Source organism: Protomyctophum parallelum (assembly GCF_964188405.1).
Source record: "Protomyctophum parallelum genome assembly, chromosome: 7".
Taxonomy (NCBI): Eukaryota; Metazoa; Chordata; class Actinopteri; order Myctophiformes; family Myctophidae; genus Protomyctophum; species Protomyctophum parallelum.
The window spans coordinates 53,170,551-53,197,596 of NC_139705.1; the positions used below are offsets into that span (position 1 = coordinate 53,170,551).

A 27,046-nucleotide genomic window follows, 5' to 3' on the forward strand; every position below is an offset into this window, starting at 1 on the left:
TTGTTTCATTTTACGCTCTCAAGGGTCCATTAAAGGTCATCAACTCTCCATCATTTAAGCTGAGGACCACCTTGAATCCTCTCAAAGGACCACCGGTTGAAAACCCCACTGATCTACTCTCCCGATAGGAACCACTGTGCGGTTGCTGCTTTGTTTCCCCAGGTGGAGCCGGAAGTTCCCTTATCGCAGACTGGAGCACCGCCGGCGGCCGCACATCCAAAATGGCGAACCAAGAGGAGTCGGTGCGGGAGTTCGTTACCGTCACCGATGTGGACGAGGAGAGGGCCAGGTTCTTCCTGGAGTCCGCCGGGTGGAACCTGCAGGTGCGTTACACCAGTACCACCACGGCCCGGAGAGGTCCATATAACTGGGTTTTAACTGGAATAACAACAGCGTACAGTGTCAGTTATTATAGTTGTCAGTACAGTAGCCTGTTAGCAGAGCCTTCTAGGAGAAGAGTTAGGACATTGAGGGGGCAGAAACCTGTTCTAATGCAGCCTGGAGTGGGACGAGCTGGAGTTGGAAATACATTGTTTTCAACGAGGGGTGGTGCAAATAATAAGAGCTATTTTAAGCATGTGTGCAACATGACAACAGTTTTAACCCATTCTGACCTGAGATCAGATTCATACGAGGTTTCCACTGGGTCTGATTATAACCCATTCTGACCTGAGATCAGATTCTATAAAAATGTCAGTCGCTCTTCGATTTTTCAAAAACAAATAGCAGACCTACAAGCTAGTGGCGCGCTATGAGCTTGTAGGTCAATAGCTATAAAGCATAACATGATGAGAATGCGATAACATGATCAGAATGGGATAAGAGCTCTTTTTAAGCATGTGTGCAACATGACAACTGTCTTAAAGCAATGCACAGTGACAACTAAAGTCTCCTTTAATGTTTATGTTGTACTATTACTACAAAACAATCTAAAATAAAGGGATTTAAAGGTCATTAAAGATGGGCTGTTACCCTGCATTTCGGTGCAGGACTTGTCCCAGTTGGTTGTCCCCCGTTCCCTATAGAAGTCTATGTAGGAGAGCCTCCATTGGGACTGATCAAGCCCCATGAAGTGAACGGAGTTGTCGTGTTAACTCTGGTCTCTAACTGTATGGAGGCTCTGCCTGTTAGCACGCTGGGCTAACACGTTAGCCAACCCACCGGTTTGGTTTTGCCGGCGGTGTTTTTGTGCAAGTCACCCTTTCTTTCAACAATGGACAGGGTGTGTGTGTGTGTGGGGCTCTAACTATAAACGCTGTACAGTTTTTAAACTGTCATGTTAAAGATCATACACACAGATATCGTGCCAAATTGCCAGGGCTCACCGTCTCTTACGTTGTGTTGTTCCATTGAGCCATGTTGTTCTTTTAACTGTTTGGTTGAGTCGTGCTAGCATACACCGCTAGCCACATTGATGCTACATTGTCAAAAATCTGTGGGTTTTTTTCAGCCCTTTTCATACAAAAGGCCCTTTATTTGTCTTGTATTTGAGGGCATTTAGACTCAAAACTAAAGCATATATTGTTTGTTGTTGTTGGATGTTGTCCACAATTCTTTCCAAATTGATAATGGTAGCATAGGACTATACTTATGTAGACTTCTTGTAAATTAAGTAATGCAGATGTTTAACAATAGTTTAACTCTTGAGAGTGTAAAATGAAACCAAATGGAACCGCGGGAGGGTCCATTTGGTTTCATTTTACACTCTCAATAGTTAAAGATCTAAGGGATCTTAGTTAGAGTTTGGATCTAGTTACCAAACTATGATTTAACTATGGAACCCCCTCAAGGACCACTGGTGGTCTCCGGACCACTGGTTAAAAAAAAACACTGGTCAAAATGGCCAGTAGTTTTCTACTGCAAAGCTTTTTCCTAAACCTTTATTATATTATCCTCTAAATTATATATTTAGAGGACTGACAGTGAAACTGCAACATCATCCCTGGATTGCGACAGTATTTGTTATGGTTTATCAGGCAGAATTATAACGCTTTGATTCCACACTTGGGTTGTATTCAAAAATCCATGGCCAAACTTAACAGCGTTGTAAGTGATGTATAACCCATTCTGACCTGAGATCAGATTCATACGAGGTTTCCACTGGACACACACTGGTTCTGATTAACCCATTCTGACCTGAGATCAGATTCATACGAGGTTTCCACTGGACACACACTGGTTCTGATTAACCCATTCTGACCTGAGATCAGATTCATACGAGGTTTCCACTGGACACGCACTGGTTCTGATTAACCCATTCTGACCCGAGATCAGATTCTAAAAATGTCAAGTCGTTCTTCGATTTTTCAAAAATAGCAGACCTACAAGCTCGTAGCGCGCCCACTCGGTGGCGCGCTATGAGCTTGTAGATCTGCTATTTTTCAATAGCTAAAGCATAACATGATGCTAACACCAAAATGGGTTCCCGTTCAGAATGGGATAATAGCTGTAAGTGACGTGAGGCCATCGATTGATTGAAGTATTTATTAACAGTTTGCAGAATTACAGTAACATTTCAAGCACCACTCAATACAAAAAACTTAACTGTGAGTGGACGACACCATAAAGCATTACACTTGTTTACAACAGGGTCCACCATGTTCAATTCATCATAACATTTAGAGACGTACAAATAGACACTTTCTATATAGCGGCAAAAGACAGGAAATCATCATAAAGGAGGAAAAAACATATACAGTGAGGGGGGGGGGGGGGGGGGAGCGGGGGGGGGGGGGATTCAGATTTTACAGAGGCCAGTTTGGAATTGCAGCCGTCCGTAGGTGCCCTTTGAGAGCGGTTTTGAAGGAGTCTAGGGATTCACATCTGTTAATGACAGTTGGTAGGGCGTTCGACATTTTGGTGGCATAGGAGCGAAATGAATTTGAGTCCCTTGACGTTTGTGCCGAATCTGGGTTGCACATGGTTTGTTGAACTCCCTCTGGTGTTGTGGGTTTGGTTGTAGCTCAGGTCCATAGCCTAAAGGCTCATACATAGTCTGGATTTACGGTGGTTAGGTGACCACCGAACTACAACATGACGTCACGAGCCGCGGTGAAGAGCAAACCACCGCCACCGCTCCAGCCCTTCTCTCTGTTTTTACTCACCACCGCTCAACGTTATTTCAGCTCCGGTGGTCAGCTCACCACCGGAGCGGTGGTCACCTCACCACCGGAGCGGTGGTCAGCTCACCACCGGAGCGGTGGTCAGCTCACCACCGGAGCGGTGGTCACCTCACCACCGGAGCGGTGGTCACCTCACCACCGGAGCGGTGGTCACCTCACCACCGAAAGTCCAGACTATGAATAGGCCTTTACTCTGCAGTAAGGCTCTGCTACTTTTGCTTTTAAATCTCACATGGAACTCAGACTATAGCCTCTCCTCTTTAGCGTAATTAAAAAGAACGTTTTTGCTACTCACCAAAACAAAGGCGGGTTGTGTCATTAGAAAGCCTACTTTCCTTAGTGGCTCCTTCAAAACCGCTCTCAAAGGGCACCTACGGACGACTGCAATTCAAAACTGGCCCCTGGAAAATCTGAATCCCCACCCACCGCCCCCTCCCCTTTTCCCCTCACTGTATATGTATCTTTTCCCTTTTTGCTTCCTTTATGATAAATTCCTGTTCTTCTTCTTTAACTATATAGAAGTGTCTATTTGTACGTCTCTAAATGTTTTGATGAATTTAACATGGTGGACCCTGTTGTAAACAAGTGTAATGCTTAATTGGGTCGTTGGGTCACTCACAGTTAACAGTCTTTGTATTGAGTTTGTGCTTGAAATGTACTGTAATTCTGCAAACTGTTGAATAAATACTTCGATCAATCAATGAAATTCTGTCCCCCCCCCTCCTCCAGCTCGCCCTGGCTAGTTTCTTTGAGGACGGTGGTGAAGACGACATCGTGACCCTTCCCCAGCCCGAGAGTGGATCCGGTTCTGTGTCGCGGTCCACCGGGCCCAGCAGGTAACGTTGACTCTGGTTCTTCTCTTTATTCTGTGTCGCGGTCCACCGGGCCCAGCAGGTAACGTTGACTCTGGTTCTTCTCTTTATTCTGTGTCGCGGTCCACCGGGCCCAGCAGGTAACGTTGACTCTGGTTCTTCTCTTCATTGCTCTGTGTATCGTTGAGGCCGGGCCGGGTTTAATGTTTGTTTTTAGTTAAACAAACATTCAGAAAAATGAGTACTAGTTTGGTTTAGACTAGTCATTGGTTAGACCAGTCATGAGTCCTATACAACTCCAACCTATCTCAAACCCTCACCCTAAACCTAACCTCCCACGGGGCAGCACACCTAAACCTAACCTTAACCCATGTCTAACCAATGACTAGTCTAAACCTAACCTCCCACGGGGCAGCACACCTAAACCTAACCTTAACCCGTGTCTAACCAATGACTAGTCTAACCCTAACCTCCCACGGGGCAGCACACCTAAACCTAACCTTAACCCGTGTCTAACCAATGACTAGTCTCTAAACTAAGTATGCACCCCCACACAAAGTGCGCAAAGACCTGCACACCGTCTGCACTGGCAATACGAACTTTATTTAGGCAACGTTTCAGTCACAGACCTTCTTCAGGCACCTAAACGTTACCTAAATAAAGTATTCGTATTGCCAGTGCAGACGGTGTGCAGGTCTTTGGGTGCATTTCTCTGAGTACATTGAGCCCTGCCTATACACACCCTCAGTACAACCTCAGTCTTATACTGTTGGCCACTAAGCAGCTCCACTGGAGCAGTTGGGGGTTCAGTGCCTTGCTCAAGGGCACTTTAGCGGTGTTGGGTGAGTGATGACCAATCACTTCCCGACCTACTTTTCTCCTTCTCCGTCCGGGGGAATCGAACCGTCAACCTTTCGGCAAAACAAGGGCGCTCCTCTAACCCGTAGAGCCACCGCTGCCCCTTAACCCATTTTGAGCGGGAACCCCTTTTGGTGTTAGCATTATGTTATGCTTTAGCTATTGAAAAATAGCAGATCTACAAGCTCATAATGCTCACGAGCTTGTAGGTCTGCTATTTTTGAAAAATCGAAGAGCGACTGACATTCTTTTAGAATCTGATCTCGGGTCAGAATGGAAAACTGTATCTCGGGTCAGAATGTAGAAGACATTTTTAGAATCTGATCTCAGGTCAGAATGGGTTAAAAAACATTGTCCATTTGCTCTGTGTGTTGGTAGTGTCCAGCCCAGAGTGACCTCCTTCAGAGATCTGATGCACGAGGCGGAGGACGAGAGTGACGAAGAGGAAGGCCAGAGGTGAGTCTGTCAATTCCTTGAAGAATACAAGCTCGAGAGTGCCGCGCTCTGAGCTTGTAGATCTGCTATTTTTCAACGGCTAAAGTATAACTTACTGCTTGTGACGTAACGCTCCGCCATAAGGAATGTCATTCCCTTTCCGCTCCTGTCAGATAAGATTTATTATTGATATCAAACCGGATCGCTGATTTCTATTTTTTCATTATTATTTTGGCTCGGCCTTTCCTTCTTTAGCGATCCTAGACCGGGTTGCGCGACAGCGGTCCCGTCCACCTCCCATTATACAGGCTGACTAAAAGCTGAATAACTCTTAATCTACGGAGCTCTCCGTGGTTTGGATAAAACGATGTTCGGAGGTCTTTGCTGACTATCCGGTGGTCTAGATGGAAACATTGGCGCTTTCTAGAGCAAGGATGGCTATAGTTTAGCTCGCTAGCAGCATTGACGCTCTTTATTAGCATAAAGGTGGACGCCCACAGCATCCGTTCTAGTGCTGTGTGTGCACCCTCTAAATCACACAGCCCTCTGCAGTCTGAGGTTGGCTTTGCGTCCAGCAGGTGGCAGTAATGATGTGCGTAATAACGGTGAGTCTGCCCGGTTTGAGTCCAGTTGCTCTTTGTTGGTGAGCATTTAACCCATTCTGACCGGGCACCCATTTTGGTGTTAGCATCATGTTATGCTTTAGCTATTTAAAAATAGCAGATCTACAAGCTCATATCGCGCCACCGAGTGGCGCGATACGAGCTTGTAGGTCTGCTATTTTTGAAAAATCGAAGAGCGACTGACATTTTTAGAATCTGATCTCAGGTCAGAATGGGTTCATCAGACCAGTGTGTGTCCGGCGGAAACCTCGTATGAATCTGATCTCAGGTCAGAATGGGTTAAACCGAAGCCAAGCTTGCAAGTGACATGAGTCATGACTGGATGGAAAGGGTGTGTTTGAAAGACAAAGAAGAGTTCCCACACACTGTCAGTAACTTGGGTTAGGGTTAGGGTTAGAAAGTCAAAGGAGAGTTCCCACACACTGTCAGTAACTTGGGTTAGGGTTAGAAAGACAAATAAGAGTTCCCACACACTGTCAGTAACTTGGGTTAGGGTTAGGGTTAGAAAGTCAAAGGAGAGTTCCCACACACTGTCAGTCACTTGGGTTAGGGTTAGGGTTAGAAAGACAAATAAGAGTTCCCACACACTGTCAGTAACTTGGGTTAGGGTTAGGGTTAGAAAGACAAAGGAGAGTTCCCACACACTGTCAGTAACTTGGGTTAGGGTTAGCAAGTCAAAGGAGAGTTCCCACACACTGTCAGTAACTTGGGTTAGGGTTAGAAAGTCAAAGGAGAGTTCCCACACACTGTCAGTAACTTGGGTTAGGGGTTAGGGTTAGAAAGTCAAAGGAGAGTTCCCACACACTGTCAGTAACTTGCCAATTTATTTTTGCTGTTTATTTGGTCGACGTTTCGGTGGCTTAGACCCAGTGTTGTTTTTGTTGACAAACTAAGACGAAAAATGTTTGTCGACTACCTTTTTCCACTGACGAAAACTAAATGAAAACTAAGCTATGATGACTAAAACCAGACTAAATATACTGACAATTTCGTCAACAGATAAAAACTAGACTAAAATGTTAGGTGTATAGTGGACAAGAGATCCGGTATAAGTAATTTTACCCTTTGTTGCATGCTGAAAATAGCAGATCTACAAGCACACAACGCGTCGCAACTTGTATTGTCTGTCCTGATGAAGGTCTAAGCGACCAAAACGTCAGCCAAATAAAGAGCATCATTTGTATGTGTCTGACTGACAGTGTCCTCTTCTTTGTCTTTCAAAGATACCCTTTTCATCATATAATGCTCTATTGCCCCACGCACCCGTCACCAGCCTTTTGAGGAGTGCATCGGCCTCTATAATATGAGTCATGGACTCGCCATTGTCCAGTCCAATGTGTGTCACTAGTTCATTGTTTGCAGTTGATAGATAGAAAGAGTGATCTTTATTGTCATTGCTTTCACGAAACAACAACGAGTTCAGAGCTTACACCACTGGCATACAAATAAACATACCCCTGTAACAAGGAATTTGTTACATCTTGTGTACACTACAGGTACATAAGAGTAAACGTTAGGCTTGGGCGATATAGATTTTTTTATATCGGTATTGATGCCGTGAATAATATTGCGATTATCGGTATTATCGATTACCTTTTTAATTTGGCTGGAACCCGAAATGCTGCCAAACAGCAGTATTTCCAGATGTTTTTTTTACGAACCAACTTGCTATAGACTTGTTACTCTCACCGGCGCCATGTTTTGTTTGCTTTCCTGGGCGGAGGCGGTCCGACAATGCTGCTGTCGCCTCGTCGCCGTAATTCAGCGTCGGTGCCAGTCAATGCACGGACACTAAGTTATTAGGCAAATTATAGTTGTTTAAAATGAAATACTTGTAAATTCATCACACAGACACACACATACAGTAATGTAGATGTTTATTTAAAAGAAAATCCATATTTACATGTCCGTAAAATTACGATATTTGGTATTATCGGTATTCGATATTATTTATATACTCTATATTACAGATATTGATTTCAAATATCGCGGTAAACGGTAATATCGATATATTGCCCAAACCTAGTAAACGTTATTTTAGTTTGGCTTCCTTACAGACAATGCAGCAGCATATAGATAACATAACATTCAAACAACAAAACACAGCAAGCACAGCAAACAAAGGGATAGAATAATGAGTGCAAGAAAAAGAGTAAAAATAAAATATGTTGCATATGTTACTATTTTATTTTTGTCTGTCCTGCACAGTCTTCTACCCTGAAGGCGTAGGTAGTCCCAGTCCTTTTCCAGGCTGTATTATAACCCTAGGCACGCCCATCTCTCTGTATCTTAACCTAGAACGTCCCCTATAATCTGAGAGGTGTAATGTCCCTAAACGGCTTTCTGTGATTCCAGAATGCACCAAATTACTATTCCTGGTTCCACTCCATTCACTGCTACCGTGGGGGTGGCGGGGAGGGGGGGCATCATAGATGCTTTCTGCAGCATCATCACATTGTGCTGGGCTGGAGCTGTGGGCCATTGGGTTAAGGGAGGGGTGTGTCATCGCTTGCTGTTCCCACAGCACAGTCATTTCTCCAGCCATCAGGGCAGGGTGTTGCCATGGACCTCATGTTTGAAGGATGATTCATAATATACAACACTGATACGACATGGCAGCAGGGCTCGACGCTTAGCATTTTTCCAAGTAGCACGTGTGCGCCTAAGTTGAAAAATCTAGTAGCACACAAATTATTTTAGGAGCACGATGAAAAGTTATCAAATAATGTGTTTTTGAGGGGTGCTAGCCCCTCCTATATACAGCTTTAGTCCCCACACGTCTCAATATTTGCCATTGAAAATGAAACGGAGAAATTAGATCTGATGTATGATGATAAGAGTGCCTCTCACTTCACACAGGTGTGATTTTTCTTCTGATATGAGGTAGGGGCGGGCAATATGGCAAAATATTATATCACAATATATTTTCAGAAATGATCCCAATATTGATATTCATCTGGATATCATATTTTTTATATAATCTATATAATTATAATACTTATATAATACTATATAATTTTTATACTGATAGACTATTAGTTTGGTATGCAGATAGATAGATAGATAGATAGATAGATAGATAGATAGATAGATAGATAGATAATCAATTCATTTTATGAATGGATGGACAGACTATCCGTTTTTATCTTGCTGTTCCATCATGTGAGTGTGACATTTAGTGCAGAGTCTGCTTGATGGTGAATTAGTAATATAACATTCTCCTTGGCTCTGACTGCTTCAGTTCAGACAGAACATCGGACATAAGGCTACACCTCGGCGTGGTGGAAGGAGGTGGTGGGGGGGATCTTTGCCTTTTTTACGTTGCTCGTTATGCAGGCCAGTGAGGCCACTGACTAGCTCTGGTCCATAGCTCTAGTCTAATGCGTTGCATTTAGAGTTATGGACCTGAGCTAGCCACTGACTAATAATATATCCAGCCAGGTCGGTCATTCATAATATTGCGCTGCGCACACGCTTTTGTAAGCGAGGTGCTAAGCAAGGGTTGTTTTGGTATATCAATCAATCCGTCCACTCCATGTGCGTGCGCACGTGCACTCTTTACATGCGCGGCTGCACGCTGTTTCACCCACGTTTGGTTAAACGTTATATCAAGTGATGTTTTAACATTACAAACTTTCTAAATAACTTTAGTATTCAACGTGTCGGGGTCCTAGCAACTCCTTCTGTCTTCTGTGCTACCCTGCTGCGTTCGCTCCGCTGCTCAGTGCTGACGGAGAAGAGAACTGAGCAGCAACACAGGGAGGGGCGGGGCGGTGGGAGCAATGGGGACAGATCTCCAAATGAACGCCGCATTGAGCCTCGACACGTTGTTAGCTTGTAGCTCTGCTCTTTTTGGCGAACGACACCGCCGTTCAGAAATATAAATTTAGGTATAGAACGGCGACTATAGAATGTGCACTTGCTGTAGACAGAGACTTGTCTTTATCACGATTCAATGGTCAAATCCTGTAGTCGCACCTGTGCTACAAATCTAATTTTACAAGTCGCACGGTGATATGTTTTGTCGCAAATGCGAGCACCTAGTCGCACTGTCGAGCCCTGCATGGCAGTTGTCCGCAGACTTTGCTGGAAAAGTATAAACGGAGCTGCATACCACCTGGGACACCTAATAATAATAATAATTAATTATTACTTATATAAGTCTTAACCGGCCACGTAAGTCCCCTAACCTCATATCAGTCTTAACCGGCCACGTAAGTCCCCTAACCTCATATCAGTCTTAAGTCCCCTATAACCTCATATCAGTCTTAACCGGCCACGTAAGTCCCCTAACCTCATATCAGTCTTAACCGGCCACGTAAGTCCCCTAACCTCATATCAGTCTTAACCGGCCACGTAAGTCCCCTTAACCTCATATCAGTCTTAACCGGCCACGTAAGTCCCCTAACCTCATATCAGTCTTAACCGGCCACGTAAGTCCCCTATAACCTCATATCAGTCTTAACCGGCCACGTAAGTCCCCTAACCTCATATCAGTCTTAACCGGCCACGTAAGTCCCCTAACCTCATATCAGTCTTAACCGGCCACGTAAGTCCCCTAACCTCATATCAGTCTTAACCGGCCACGTAAGTCCCCTAACCTCATATCAGTCTTAACCGGCCACGTAAGTCCCCTATAACCTCATATCAGTCTTAACCGGCCACGTAAGTCCCCTAACCTCATATCAGTCTTAACCGGCCACGTAAGTCCCTTAAGATAGATAGAGATAGATTATTTATTTTTGTGTCATGCACCAAAGGCGCCCAGCCCACATGGACTTACAGGACACACCATTGCATTGTGTACAAGAAACAGGTTTGTTTTGTTGTTGTTTTTTTTTACACAAACAAAACATTCTGCCTTTTTTCCCACGCTTTGCATAAAAAGTTTTTCATAGTCCTCTAACAAGAAAAAGTTAGCACAGATGGTTGTCATTTTACAAAATAATACATGTCTTAATTCTTCATATAATGGGCAGTAAAACAAAAAAATGAATTTCATTTTCAATTTCTTTCAAATCACACACTAGACACACTGTCCTCCTCCTCCCTAACCTCATATAAGTTTTAACCGGCCACGTAAGTCAGTTTCACAATGTTTTCGCTTCAAGCGGCAGTAATTTAACTTCTGCGTTTCCGTGGAGAATACACGCAGTCGTCTCCAGGCGAGCCTGCTGGCTCCATTCGTATCGGAGTGATGAGTAACCTACCGGTGAGGTGATTATCGTTTGATAACATTTGAAGCGGATGTTTTTTTTTAACCCATTTTAGGTGGGAACCTGTTTTGGTGTTAGCATCATGTTATGCTTTAGCTATTGAAAAATAGCAGATCTACAAGCTCATAGCACGCTACGAGCTTGTAGGTCTGCTATTTTTGAAAAATCGAAGAACGACTGACATAGAAACATAGCTTTTTCAGAAAACTGTCAGGATGTAGAAGATATTTTTAGAATCTGATCTCAGGTCAGAATGGGTACCAACTATCTCACCCCTTTACCGCCCAGGTTCTTTGCGGGCGGGTCGGAGCGCAGCGGGCAGCAGATCGTCGGGCCCCCCAAGAAGAAGAGCTCCAACGAGGTGGTGGAGGATCTGTTCAAGGGAGCCAAGGAGCACGGAGCCGTGCCCCTGGACCGCCCCGGGAAGGGTGGTCCGGGGGAGAGCAGCAGAGGAGCCAGGGTGAGTACTACAGGAGAGGGAAGGGTGGTCCGGGGGAGAGCAGCAGAGGAGCCAGGGTGAGTACTACAGGAGAGGGAAGGGTGGTCCGGGGGAGAGCAGCAGAGGAGCCAGGGTGAGTACTACAGGAGCAAGGCATTGAACCTCTACCATGAAATGTTCTATGAGCAGGGCCTGGCTGTAAACAAGTTCTTGAGCTTAGTCCAGTTACCCTGGGTGAACATAGTACCTTTAGTCCAGTTACCCTCAGGGTAAACATAGTACCTTTAGTCCAGTTACCCTGGGTAAACATAGTACCTTTAGTCCAGTTACCCTGGGTAAACATAGTACCTTTAGTCCAGTTACCCTGGGTAAACATAGTACCTTTAGTCCAGTTACCCTGGGTAAACATAGTACCTTTAGTCCAGTTACCCTGGGTAAACATAGTACCTTTAGTCCAGTTACCCTGGGTAAACATAGTACCTTTAGTCCAGTTACCCTGGGTAAACATAGTACCTTTAGTCCAGTTACCCTGGGTAAACATAGTACCTTTAGTCCAGTTACCCTGGGTAAACATAGTACCTTTAGTCCAGTTACCCTGGGTAAACATAGTACCTTTAGTCCAGTTACCCAGGGTAAACATAGTACCTTTAGTCCAGTTACCCTGGGTAAACATAGTACCTTTAGTCCAGTTACCCTGGGTGAACATAGTACCTTTAGTCCAGTTACCCTGCAGGTAAACATAGTACCTTTAGTCCAGTTACCCTGGGTAAACATAGTACCTTTAGTCCAGTTACCCTGGGTAAACATAGTACCTTTAGTCCAGTTACCCTGGGTAAACATAGTACCTTTAGTCCAGTTACCCTGGGTAAACATAGTACCTTTAGTCCAGTTACCCTGGGTAAACATAGTACCTTTAGTCCAGTTACCCTGGGTAAACATAGTACCTTTAGTCCAGTTACCCTCAGGGTAAACATAGTACCTTTAGTCCAGTTACCCTGGGTAAACATAGTACCTTTAGTCCAGTTACCCTGGGTAAACATAGTACCTTTAGTCCAGTTACCCTGGGTAAACATAGTACCTTTAGTCCAGTTACCCTGGGTAAACATAGTACCTTTAGTCCAGTTACCCTGGGTAAACATAGTACCTTTAGTCCAGTTACCCTGGGTAAACATAGTACCTTTAGTCCAGTTACCCTGGGTAAACATAGTACCTTTAGTCCAGTTACCCTGGGTAAACATAGTACCTTTAGTCCAGTTACCCTCAGGGTGAACATAGTACCTTTCCTTTCCTTAGTCCAGTTACCCTGGGTAAACATAGTACCTTTCCTTTCCTTAGTCCAGTTACCCTGCAGGTAAACATGGTACCTTTCCTTTCCTTAGTCCAGTTACCCTGGGTAAACATAGTACCTTTCCTTTCCTTAGTCCAGTTACCCTGCAGGTAAACATAGTACCTTTCCTTTCCTTAGTCCAGTTACCCTGCAGGTAAACATAGTACCTTTCCTTTCCTTAGTCCAGATACCCTGCAGGTAAACATAGTACCTTTAGTCCAGTTACCCTGCAGGTAAATATAGTACCTTTCTTTTCCTTAGTCCAGTTACCCTGGGTAAACATAGTACCTTTCCTTTCCTTAGTCCAGTTACCCTGGGTAAACATAGTACCTTTCTTAGTCCAGTTACCCTGCAGGTAAACATGGTACCTTTCCTTTCCTTACCCCCCCCCAGGCGTTTGGTGGTGGCGGCTACAGGCTGGGCGCCGCCCCCGAGGAGGAGTCTGCATACGTGGCGAGCACAGAGAGGCGGGCCGGTGCCAACAGCCAACAGGACGTGAGTTTCACATTTCATTATTTCCATTATTATATATTTTTTGGGCGTTTTTTTGCCTTCATTTGATAGGGTACGGTAATTATACAGGAAAGGGAGAGAGAGAGAGATGGGGAGTCGGGCTCGGGAGTCGAACCCGCGGCAGGTTGAGCTAACCGTCCGCGCTAGAGATGTCGCGGTGTTAGAATTTCCCCACCGTTTCCACCGTGCTTCTCGACACCGGTTAAACCGGAAACACCGAATCCAGCCACTAGGTGTCCTAATGGACCTGCCTGGCTGGCATTGATCCAGAAGGTTTAGAAACAGAAACTAACAACAGCGCTTTGCACTTCCAAAGTAATTACTTACGTCGAGGCTTTAGGCAGTATACAGGCAGGCACGGTCAAACAATGCAACTAGAAGATAAGCAATCCAGCAGAACTCTTTTCATCATTTTATTTTCCTCATATGATACGAGTCATAATATCACCGAGACCAACAACGCAGCACGTGTTTCAGGCAGCTCACATAGCCTTCATCAGCGTTGATCTAATCTGAGTTCCCAGAAGTTTTATTTTTCGCCACTAGGCGGGCGAGAAAGACTTCTGGGAAAAAAGGACCGTATCCCTGTGAGGGAAGTACGTTGCGCTCAGAATCTGAGCGGACACTCCCCTTTCCGGTCTGAAGCACTGTGTGTGCATACCATGAAAATAGTCCGAAGGGAATCCAATTCCAAACTGAATTGTAGTAGGCCACCACCGCTCAAGGAGCAATTGTTTCCCTTCCGTCTTATTTAGATGTAGCGCCCACTCCATGTGGAACCCGCCCCTGTCTTTTGATTGGCATTTCATTTGAAACGCAACGCACTGGGCCACGCCCCTGCTGCACAGGATCTGAGGCCAATTTTCCTAGACTAGCGTTGATCAAGACGCTAACAGGAAATCATTACAGGATGAATTGAGAGCGCAGCACCGGTGCTACAGGTTATTGAGTAAATAAAGCACTAAAACATTGTGGATAGGTAGATAGATAGAGTTTTTATTAAAGTGTCCTACATCATAAGATGCCCAGCCCGCACAGGCTTACAACACACTCACAAAACTGTACATATATAATAATACATATACACAAATAGACAGTTACTCATGGATACATCGTTCTCCAACGTAACTGCCATGCTTTCTCTATACATTTTCCAAAAACAAAAACTTCATTACTGAACAACCAATTTAACCCATTCTGACCTGAGATCAGATTCATACAAGGTTTCCACAGGACACACACTGGTCTGATTAACCCATTCTGACCTGAGATCAGATTCTAAAAATGTCAGTCGTTCTTCGATTTTTTTTCAAAAATAGCAGACCTACAAGCTCATATCGCGCCACTCGGTGGCGCGATATGAGCTTGTAGATCTGCTATTTTTCAATAGCTAAAGCATAACATGATGCTAACACCAAAATGGGTGCCCGTTCAGAATGGGTTAACATAAAACACTCAGACATCCAAACACAGATCTGGGTTCTCATCCTGATTAATTTTTTCAAATAAAACGTTTCTTAAATCATGGTATAATAGTGGACAATAGAAAACAAAATGAAACTCATCCCCAGGTCACAGAGAGCGCACAGTCGCTGCTCCTCAGGAACGCCAGTATATCTGCCAACCTCAACTGCCACGGTGGAAGTATAAGCTCACCGTACCGTGAATCCAATGCACTCTAGTCTGAATGCAGCTCAGACCTGTCACCAAAGCCAAAGTGGAATCTGACACCATGCTGGTGTGTTCAGACAGCTCCGCTCTGCCTGCTGCAGATCACTTCTGTTCTCTTCATAATATTAACAATAATACAACCTGTTATCTGACTAAAGTATTGATAACCTGCTTATAAGCACACGGGTGGTTTTATAGCGTACACGAGAAAATATATATAGTCTAGTATATATAGTCTAAACATAATAATGTGGAGTTTGCATGTTCTCCCCGTGTCCCCTAGGGTAGATACCCTCCCATGTTCTCCCCGTGTACCCTAGGGTAGATACCCTCACATGTTCTCCCCGTGTCCCCTAGGGTAGGTACCCTCACATGTTCTCCCCGTGTCCCCCTAGGGTAGGTACCCTCACATGTTCTCCCCGTGTCCCCTAGGGTAGGTACCCTCACATGTTCTCCCCGTGTCCCCTAGGGTAGGTACCCTCACATGTTCTCCCCGTGTCCCCTAGGGTAGGTACCCTCACATGTTCTCCCCGTGTCCCCTAGGGTAGGTACCCTCACATGTTCTCCCCGTGTCCCCTAGGGTAGGTACCCTCACATGTTCTCCCCGTGTCCCCTAGGGTAGGTATACCCTCACATGTTCTCCCCGTGTCCCCTAGGGTAGGTACCCTCACATGTTCTCCCCGTGTCCCCTAGGGTAGGTACCCTCACATGTTCTCCCCGTGTCCCCTAGGGTAGGTACCCTCACATGTTCTCCCCGTGTCCCCTAGGGTAGGTACCCTCACATGTTCTCCCCGTGTCCCCTAGGGTAGGTACCCTCACAAAAAACATGCAGTAATCCTGGTCACTAAACTGCCTCCCCCTGGCCAGCCGGGGCGCCTGATGGAGGGGAAAGGAACTGGTTGGAATAACGTGTTCCTTCCACGCGCTACGTCCAACCAGGGAAACTCCCCCCTGTCAGGTGTAAAGGAGCGACTTGGACACTCAGGCATGAAGGAAGCATGAGTTCAAGTCCGTTGCTCTCCCCAGGTTGGTGGAGGGTGTGTAGAGCCCAGGATCACATTAGATGATTGACACAGGGGTGAAAAATGGGTTACAAAATCGTGGGATAAAAAATATATTAAAAAAATAAAATAATACTAATAAAACGGTGCTATCGGTGTGCAAGTAATGTACTCGGTGGCGTGCCCGCCCACCCACCGGTAACACCGGTATCACCGGACACCGTGACAGGCCTAGTCCGCGCCGACTATTTCCAATATTTAAAACGAAGGCATACATGTCTTTGTCTATGCCAACTGGTTTGGTCTGGGTCTTCGGCCGAAAATGGCTAAATATGCATTCTTTCGGCTGTACAGGCCGAAAGAATGTCACAGAATAGTCAAAACACAGCCTTATCAACATAACCACGTTATAGGTCGCTCACCGCCAACATCCACTTGTCAGCGTGGGGACCTACTTTCCTTTTCTCCCCTTCTAATGGAACTTGAGATGCCAATGGAAGCGTACGTCTGCTCGCCGTTCCCACTGGGATCAGATTGCTCCAGGGTTTCCACCAGACCTGTGCGTGGCCACTGGGATCAGATTGCTCCAGGGTTTCCACCAGACCTGTGCGTTCCCACTGGGATCAGATTGCTCCAGGGTTTCCACCAGACCTGTGCGTTCCCACTGGGATCAGATTGCTCCAGGGTTTCCACCAGACCTGTGCGTTCCCACTGGGATCAGATTGCTCCAGGGTTTCCACCAGACCTGATGTGTGAAACATGATCCTTCTGATAGCGTCATGCTAACCACAGTCCACTTGGAGTGGTTTCAATGTTCTACAACAGTGTTTCCCAACCTTTTTTGCTCCAGGGCACACTTTTCATAGCCTAAAAATCTTGGGGCACACCATACGGTGTATAGGCCTATCTATCTATATATATATATATATATATATATATATATACACAGTGTTGGGATTAATAAAGTGACAACTTTTACAATATCTCCATTACCATTATCCAAATTAATTCCTTATTATATATATTTTTTTTAAATGTGTTGTTATTGCACGTCTAATGGTTAGACGTGTGACAACGCAACAATAGGAAGCCTGCAGCCCAGTAGCTATAATATTGCTTTCGGGGGAGGGTTAGTGTGCCGCCTGATTTTGACAGAAAGTAACACTAACTTATATTACTTTCTGACGAATCAGGCGCCACACCTAGACATATCAAAGGCACAGTAAAGTGCCGCGGTACATAGGTTGAGAAACACTGTTCTACAACACCGCTGGTGGTTCCCAAACTTTAGAATAACCTGTGACCCCCCCCCCCCCCAAAAAATTTTTTTGTGAAAATGGCAGATCTGCAAGCTCACAACGCATCGCTTTACATCACGTTGTGAGCTCGTAGATCGGCTATTTTTCCACTACTTCTAAACATTTGTTTTCTAATTTATGGAATTTCTAAATTCTTCTTTTAATTTGTTCATGATATCACTGGGATGATGTTGTTTCTGAAAAACACATGTTTCCATATCAGTGGTTCTCAAAGTATTTCATGTCAAGGATCCCCATTGAAAGCAACAGAATGCACCCAAAAAAATGTCAGTCGTTCTTCGATTTTTCAAAAAATAGCAGACCTACAAGCTCGTATCGTGCCACTCGGTGGCGCGATACGAGCTTGTAGATCTGCTATTTTTCAATAGCTAAAGCATAACATGATGCTGACACCAAAATGGGTGCCCGTTCAGAATGGGTTTTTAATGAAGCAACGTTTCGGTCCCTCCGGACCTTCCTCAGGCATGACATCATTTTTACAGAGTTACTTATATACAAACATTTGAATAGGAATCAACCAATCACAATAGACCGAGTCTGATTAGAGGAAGAGGTACAGCTTGTGATGATCATCATTTAAAAGGACCCCAAAGAACTATTACATAATTTCAGTTTCATTCTACAAAACATTATACTATACGAGAAAAGATGTAAAGACTTATTGGTTGTACACATACATTAGGAAATCAACAAAGTCAACATTAAGAGACTAAAGTCACTAGGTCCTGCTCTCATGACCCTACAGACAACGAGAGTGGAAACATACATGAATATATATCCCCAAAATCATATCTAATCGCGGCCACCAACCCAACCCCCCCCCCCCCGCCCCATCTGAAAATATGTTCTTCCAGGGACCCCTCGCAGAAGCAAAGATATGAGTTAAAAATATTCAATGTGAAAGAATATATATTGATATTCAAAGATTTGCGCCAGATTTTCACGATGTTTCAAGAGCTAATGTTTTAAATAATGGTTAAAGTACCCTAGTCAAAAGCTAAAATACTGTGGTGTGTGTGTGTGTGTGTGTGTGTGTGTGTGTGTGTGTGTGTGTGTGTGTGTGTGTGTGTGTGTGTGTGTGTGTGTGTGTGTGTGTGTGTGTGTGTGTGTGTGTGTGTGTGTGTGTGTGTGTGTGTGTGTGTGTGTGTGTGTGTGTGTGTGTGTGTGTGTGTGTGTGTGTGTGTGTGTGTGTGTGTGTGTGTGTGTGTGTGTGTGTGTGTGTGTGTGTGTGTGTGTGTGTGCGCGTGTGTGCGTGTGCGTGTGCGTGTGCGTGTGCGTGTGCGTGTGCGCGTGCGCGTGTGTGTGTGTGTGTGTGTGAACCAGGTGCACGTGGTCCTGAAGCTGTGGAAGACGGGGTTCAGTCTGGACGAAGGCGAGCTCAGGAACTACAACGACCCGGGAAACGCCATCTTCCTGGAGTCCATCCGTAGGGGGTAAGGGATCTATAACCCATTCTGACCTGAGATCAGATTCACACGAGGTTTCCGCCGGACACACACTGGTCTGATGAACCCATTCTGACCTGAGATCAGATTCTACAAAAATATCAGTCGTTCTTCGATTTTTCTAAAAATAGCAGACCTACAAGCTCGTAGCGCGCCACTCGGTGGCGCGATATGAGCTTGTAGATCTGCTATTTTTAAATGGCTAAAGCATAACATGATGCCGACACCAAAATGGGTGCCCGGTCAGAATGGGTTAAACGGCATTATTGCCTGAAGGCATTCAAAGCATAAACATTTATGTGTTTAAAAAGTGACGTTCTTCTGTTTATAATCTAAACACTGACACATTTAAAATCACGTTCCCACTTTTAACTAACAACAGTCGATTGATATCAAAACCGTTTTGACCCTTTGGTGTGGTTAGGGCTTTATAGGAACATGGAACCTGGGGAATACTTGACATAAGTTTCACACATTAGCACACATCCTGTCACAATTGCGACAGTTATTTTTTAAACATCTTGCTTCTCCTCCCAGGGAGATTCCTCTGGAGCTGAGGCAGCGCTCTCGGGGCGGCCAGGTCAACCTCGACATGGAGGACCACCAAGACGAGGACAGTTCTTTTTAAACATCTTGCTTCTCCTCCCAGGGAGATTCCTCTGGAGCTGAGGCAGCGCTCTCGGGGCGGCCAGGTCAACCTCGACATGGAGGACCACCGAGACGAGGACTTCTCCAAACCCAAGGTGGCCTTCAGGGCCTTCGGTGGAGAAGGGATGAAGCTGGGAAGGTCAGTTTCTTCATTATCTTCCTGTGGCGAGTTTGGACGAGATATGGTCATAGATCGCCTAGGACAAGATAAGGGTTTATATGTTTTTTTTTACTGGCTCTTGGCACTTTTTAACGGCGGTAAGCCTGTAACGCAATGGAATACTGTTAAAAGTAACCTTCACCAACACTGGTCTTTGGAAACGTTGGAACGTTTGTGTTAAAACATACTACAGTACCGTTAAGACTCTTGAACACTTCGTCACCTGAACTTTGTGCTCAGACCTTTGAGGCAAGATGTTGACTAGCATCCACGTTGGAGAGAGACATGCTGCTGTGCCATGCGGTTCATGGTCTAATACTGATCCCAACACGGTTCATGGTCTAAGGGCCATACTCCTATTTTAGAGCCCAATAAAAGTCGGTTCGGCTCTGTAGAGCCTACAATGTGACGTCATTTGGCTCTGTAGAGCCTACAATGTGACGTCATTTGACTCTGTAGAGCCTACAATGTGAAGTCATTTGGCTCTGTAGAGCCTACAATGTGACGTCATTTGGCTCTGTAGAGCCTACAATGTGACGTCATTTGGCTCTGTAGAGCCTACAATGTGAAGTCATTTGGCTCTGTAGAGCCTACAATGTGACGTCATTTGGCTCTGTAGAGCCTACAATGTGACGTCATTTGGCTCTGTAGAGCCTACAATGTGACGTCATTTGGCTCTGTAGAGCCTACAATGTGAAGTCATTTGGCTCTGTAGAGCCTACAATGTGAAGTCATTTGGCTCTGTAGAGCCTACAATGTGACGTCATTTGGCTCTGTAGAGCCTACAATGTGACGTCATTTGGCTCTGTAGAGCCTACAATGTGACGTCATTTGAGGTTCGGGGAGGGGGGGGGGGGCGGGTACCGTCCTAAAGTCGGCTCTTCGGTGCTACTGAAAATTTCTGACGAGCCGAAATCATTTCGGCTCTACAGCGCCGAAACAGCGGTAAAATAGGAGTATGAATCGGCCCTAATACTAGTCCCAAGGATCCAGAGGATTACACTCGCTCCTTTTAAAACCTTTCCAACTGAATACAGAGTCAAACAGAACGGTGTTAACGGGTTCTTATTACAATTTACAATTTAGGCATTTAGCAGACGCTCTTAATCCAGAGCGACTTACATTAAGCAATAACAAAAGCATGGCATACATCCCATATATAAAAAGTAGTTAATATCATGAATCATGTATAAACTAAGAACGCCCTTTCGAGCCCTTTATATTTTGTGGAATACATTCTGAACAGAACCGGTATCTTTTACTCGTAATCATTTGTCGACCGGTCCTTCGACCGCCCAGTTCCTGCTTCCTGATTCCTGTGTCCCTATAGCGATGACATCATGTGTCCCTATAGCGATGACATCATGTGTCCCTATAGCGATGACATCATGTGTCCCTATAGCGATGACATCAGGGAACAGTACTTTTCTAACAGACAGAAGGCAATTGACCTTTTTTACCAATACAATAATATGAAAGAAACTGGTTAACTGGCTAATATGTGTGCCGTCACTTTAAAAGCATATTTTGTTTACCCAGACAGTATTTTTCGATACACTTTTAGACCGACATGTTTGTGCCAGGTGTGGGTGATTACATTCATTTCTTGATCGCCTCTTATCTTGATTGTTTAAGCCGCTATGCTCCGTACTCAATAAGCCCACAGCTTATTGATAACGGGTACTCAATAAGCCCACAGCTTATTGATAACGGGTACTCAATAAGCCCACAGCTTATTGATAACGGGTACTCAATAAGCCCACAGCTTATTGATAACAGGTACTCAATAAGCCCACAGCTTATTGATAACGGGTAATCAATAAGCCCACAGCTTATTGATAACAGGTACTCAATAAGCCCACAGCTTATTGATAACGGGTACTCAATAAGCCCACAGCTTATTGATAACAGGTACTCAATAAGCCCACAGCTTATTGATAACGGGTAATCAATAAGCCCAAAGCTTATTGATAACAGGTACTCAATAAGCCCACAGTTTATTGATAACAGGTACTCAATAAGCCCACAGCTTATTGATAACAGGTACTCAATAAGCCCACAGCTTATTGATAACAGGTACTCAATAAGCCCACAGCTTATTGATAACGGGTACTCAATAAGCCCACAGCTTATTGATAACGGGTACTCAATAAGCCCACAGCTTATTGATAACGGGTACTCAATAAGCCCACAGCTTATTGATAACAGGTACTCAATAAGCCCACAGCTTATTGATAACGGGTACTCAATAAGCCCACAGCTTATTGATAACAGGTACTCAATAAGCCCACAGCTTATTGATAACGGGTACTCGATAAGCCCAATGCTTATTGATAACAGGTACTCAATAAGCCCACAGCTTATTGATAACGGGTACTCGATAAGCCCACAGCTTATTGATAACGGGTACTCAATAAGCCCACAGCTTATTGATAACAGGTACTCCATAAGCCCACAGCTTATTGATAACAGGTACTCAATAAGCCCACAGCTTATTGATAACGGGTACTCAATAAGCCCACAGCTTATTGATAACAGGTACTCAATAAGCCCACAGCTTATTGATAACAGGTACTCAATAAGCCCACAGCTTATTGATAACAGGTACTCAATAAGCCCACAGCTTATTGATAACAGGTACTCGATAAGCCCACAGCTTATTGATAACGGGTACTCAATAAGCCCACAGCTTATTGATAACAGGTACTCAATAAGCCCACAGCTTATTGATAACAGGTACTCGATAAGCCCACAGCTTATTGATAACGGGTACTCAATAAGCCCACAGCTTATTGATAACGGGTACTCAATAAGCCCACAGCTTATTGATAACAGGTACTCGATAAGCCCACAGCTTATTGATAACAGGTACTCGATAAGCCCACAGCTTATTGATAACAGGTACTCAATAAGCCCACAGCTTATTGATAACGGGTACTCAATAAGCCCACAGCTTATTGATAACGGGTACTCAATAAGCCCACAGCTTATTGATAACAGGTACTCAATAAGCCCACAGCTTATTGATAACGGGTACTCGATAAGCCCACAGCTTATTGATAACGGGTACTCGATAAGCCCACAGCTTATTGATAACAGGTACTCAATAAGCCCACAGCTTATTGATAACGGGTACTCGATAAGCCCACAGCTTATTGATAACGGGTACTCGATAAGCCCACAGCTTATTGATAACGGGTACTCGATAAGCTTGTTATCTGATTTTCTTCTGGGTATCGGTTATCGAGCTCCCATCATGTCTACATGACTCTATCGAGTCACTACATGTAATTCATTCAATAGACAGGTTTTACTGTGTTACAAGGAAATGGAGGAAATGGTTAAATTTGTTTGCAGGCTGCACAAAAAAGGCCTTGCTGCTGTTGCACTTTCTGTCCACAAGATGGTGCAACGGAGTGACAGAGAATAAACTTTTGCAATAGTCTTACAGTTTTATGAATATTAATACATTGAAAGTGTGTGTAGGAGCCATGAATTGGATTCTTGTAATATTTTGGTCATGAATGGGCTGTCACTGGTGTTAACCCATTCTGAACGGGAACCCATTTTGGTTTTAGCATCATGTTATGCTTTAGCTATTGAAAAATAGCAGACCTACAAGCTCGTAGCGCGCCACCGAGTGGCGCGCTACGAGCTTGTAGGTCTGCTATTTTTGAAAAATCGAAGAGCGACTGACATAAAGACATTTTTAGAATCTGATCTCAGGTCAGAATGGAAAACTGTCAGGATGTAGAAGACATTTTTAGAATCTGATCTCAGGTCAGAATGGAAAACTGTCAGGATGTAGAAGACATTTTTAGAATCTGATCTCAGGTCAGAATGGAAAACTGTCAGGATGTAGAAGACATTTTTTTTAATCTGATCTCAGGTCAGAATGGAAAACTGTCAGGATGTAGAAGACATTTTTTTTAATCTGATCTCAGGTCAGAATGGAAAACTGTCAGGATGTAGAAGACATTTTTTTTAATCTGATCTCAGGTCAGAATGGGTTAAGATTAGTTTCTCATGTAGTCGCTTTACAGTGTGAGTTGGGTATATATTGATGTGCCAAAAATATACTCTGTATTGGTTAGGGCTGGGTGCAATAACCACAATATCGCCATACCGCCGCTATGTAAGGGGTGAAAAAGAAACTAAACCAATACACCAGTCTCACACTTCACCAGATCCAGATCAGGGGTGACACTACTCTCAGATCATGAAACAGAGGCTTTCCTTTGTTCAGATCACAGTATTCACATATCCTCCCCTCCTCAGCAACACCCCTATATCTTCCTGTTTTGATGTGTATCTGTGCACACAGTGACCCCCGACTTCTTTTTTTAAACATGACATTTTTCACATTTATAATCTTTTTCTTTCATTCTTAATTTTGGACAGATTTATTCTTCCCTGTGTGTGTGTGTGTGTGTGTGTGTGTGTGTGTGTGTGTGTGTGTGTGTGTGTGTGTGTGTGTGTGTGTGTGTGTGTGTGTGTGTGTGTGTGTGTGTGTGTGTGTGTGTGTGTGTGTGTGTGTGTGTGTGTGTGTGTGTGTGTGTGTGTGTGTGTGTGTGTGTGTGTGTGTGTGTGAAGAGCAAGGAAATGTGTGTGCGTGCTCTGAAACACACCTGCTAGAAGAAGTTGGTTAAATGCAACTTAAACCATAAACATTCTCTCTCATTTAGACGTTTCATAAAGTATGTATTTAAGGACCTTTTTAAAGGGCAAAGCCAACTCGGCAGGTGACAACTCATGAGAATAAACAACTTTTTGGGGGCCTAACAAATAATTAATTATTATTATTATAATATTATAATTATTATTGTCAGAGGTTTTGAAGGTCTTTAAATAAATACTTTATGAAACGTCTATGGGGAAAAATGAATGGGGAATTATTTCCTCACAGGCGGGACTGTGACGCTCTATGATTGTATGTTTATGATGATATCTCGGTCTTGGGCTTGACCTCTTTTGAGTTCTGTTTGAACCCATTTTGGTCGGGAACCTCTTTTGGTGTTTTAAACATTATGTTATAATTTAGCTATTGAAAAATATCAGATCTACAAGCTCATGGATGTTTTTAACTCGGGTCTAAAATGGGTTAAAATGCCTAGGCCCCTTGTAGAGCTCTTACCCTGTATGGATGATGTCCTATTCCCATGTCTTTGATTGATTGAATATTTTATTAGACAAAAGAAAAATGCAAACGGCACAAGGTACAGTCAGGCATTTTGGTCCAAAAGGATTTCAGAAGTAAGACCTTGCGGTCTTGTTTCCATTCTGGTCCCATGCGCGCCCACACACGCACGCACGCACGCACGCACGCACGCACGCACGCACGCACACACGCACACACACAGTCATGAACAAGAATCTAAAACAGTAATTGGTCACCTCCTCTCCCTCTGACCTGCTGACAGGTGACATTGAAGGAGGCCAGTGATTTCCTTGTTTTAAGGGAAGGGGGCAGGGCATTCCACACCTGAATAGAGGGTATGCACGTGACATCATCGTACCTGGAAGTTATGCGGGAACGCCCACTGAGTGGCAATAAACTACTCTCTGTCCTTGACAGCCCATTCATCCACACAGAAAAGTCCTGTCTGATTGCATTAAAACAATGTTAAACTCACCAACATTGCAGCTGTTACGAAAAGCTTGAATTATCCTCTTTCTATCTGCAACGTTTTTGTTTCATAAAAATCCACCATAGAAACTATATGAGCTACTTTCTGTCAAGAAATGCCCTGCATTTGATTATTTCTCTAAGTGTCAGAGTTTGGAAGTGCTTGTTTTCAACAACACAACATTTTTGCTGCCTCCTGCATTATGTGACATTTAGAAACAGGTGGTACGGTTGGACGGTTGAGTGATTTCCAACGAGCGCTTCCAAACTCCAACACTCCATAAATGCTGCTCAATGTTTTACCACTCAGTCTAGATGAGGGGGGGGCGTGTCCTGACTCCTGATGGGAAAATCATGCATGTGCATACTCTATATAGCAGTGCTGTGGAAGGTGAATTTACCCATATTTGTTTTGTAAGTCAACCCCTTCCTCTGTCTCTCCACAGCGCCACCCCAGAGCTGGTGTCTCTGTCCCCTAACCCCCATGTCTCAACCCCTCCTCTGTCTCCACACAGAGCTGGTGTCTCTGTCCCCTAACCCCCATGTCTCAACCCTTCCTCTGTCTCTGTCCCCTAACCCCCATGTCTCAACCCTTCCTCTGTCTCCACAGAGCTGGTCTCTGTCCCCTAACCCCCATGTCTCAACCCTTCCTCTGTCTCCACAGAGCTGGTCTCTGTCCCCTAACCCCCATGTCTCAACCCTTCCTCTGTCTCCACAGAGCGGGTGTCTGTCCCCTAACCCCCATGTCTCAACCCTTCCTCTGTCTCTGTCCCCTAACCCCCATGTCTCAACCCTTCCTCTGTCTCTGTCCCCTAACCCCCATGTCTCAACCCTTCCTCTGTCTCTGTCCCCTAACCCCCATGTCTCAACCCTTCCTCTGTCTGTGTCCCCTAACCCCCATGTCTCAACCCTTCCTCTGTCTCTGTCCCCTAACCCCCATGTCTCAACCCTTCCTCTGTCTCTGTCCCCTAACCCCCATGTCTCAACCCTTCCTCTGTCTGTGTCCCCTAACCCCCATGTCTCAACCCTTCCTCTGTCTCTGTCCCCTAACCCCCATGTCTCAACCCTTCCTCTGTCTCTGTCCCCTAACCCCCATGTCTCAACCCTTCCTCTGTCTCCATAGAGCTGGTGTCTCTGTCCCCTAACCCCCATGTCTCAACCCTTCCTCTGTCTCTGTCCCCTAACCCCCATGTCTCAACCCTTCCTCTGTCTCCACAGCACTGGTGTCTGTCCCCTAACCCCCATGTCTCCTCTGTCTCTCCACAGCGCCACCCCAGAGCTGGTGTCGGTCCCAGGAGGTGCACAAGCGGAGCAGGCGACCAATGAGGCCCAGGCCAGCTCCTCCGTGACCCTTGACCCCTCCCAGCCCGTCACCAACATTCAAATCCGATTGGCCGACGGCGGCAAGCTGGTGCAGAAGTTCAACCACACCCACAGGTGAGCTGATGTAGCGGATGTGTAATTTTTGGATTTTGGGGACGGGAACCCCTTTTTGGTGTTGGCATTATGCTATGCTTTAGCTATTGAAAAAATAGCAGACCTACAAGCTCATAGCGCGCCACCGAGTGGCGCGCTATGAGCTTGTAGGTCTGCTATTTTTGAAAAATTGAACGACTGACGTAGAAACATAGGTTTTTCAGAAGAAGATGTAGAAGACATTTTTAGAATCTGATCTCATCGCATCGGTAGGCTCCATTTTATGAGTTCTGCTCCTCAGCATCGGTAGGCCTCCATTTTATGAGTTCTGCTCATCGCATCGGTAGGCCCCCGTTTTATGAGTTCAGCTCCTCTGCATCGCTAGGCTCCATTTTATGAGTTCTGCTCCTCAGCA

The 27,046-nt window shown here is 44.8% G+C and overlaps 1 protein-coding gene across 1 annotated transcript in view; it reads left to right on the forward strand.

Annotated features, from left to right (window-relative positions):
- The first annotated feature begins 202 nt into the window (after positions 1–202).
- Positions 203–27,046, forward strand: part of nsfl1c (NSFL1 (p97) cofactor (p47)) — a 35,478-nt gene continuing 8,634 nt past the window's right edge. Inside the window, exons 1-8 of the mRNA XM_083768633.1 lie at positions 203–323; positions 3,852–3,958; positions 5,171–5,248; positions 11,355–11,526; positions 13,226–13,327; positions 18,660–18,769; positions 19,431–19,568; positions 26,482–26,652. Of these exons, the coding sequence (XP_083624759.1) occupies positions 222–323; positions 3,852–3,958; positions 5,171–5,248; positions 11,355–11,526; positions 13,226–13,327; positions 18,660–18,769; positions 19,431–19,568; positions 26,482–26,652 (980 nt within the window). The 5' untranslated portion in view covers positions 203–221. The remainder of the gene's footprint in view (positions 324–3,851; positions 3,959–5,170; positions 5,249–11,354; positions 11,527–13,225; positions 13,328–18,659; positions 18,770–19,430; positions 19,569–26,481; positions 26,653–27,046) is intronic.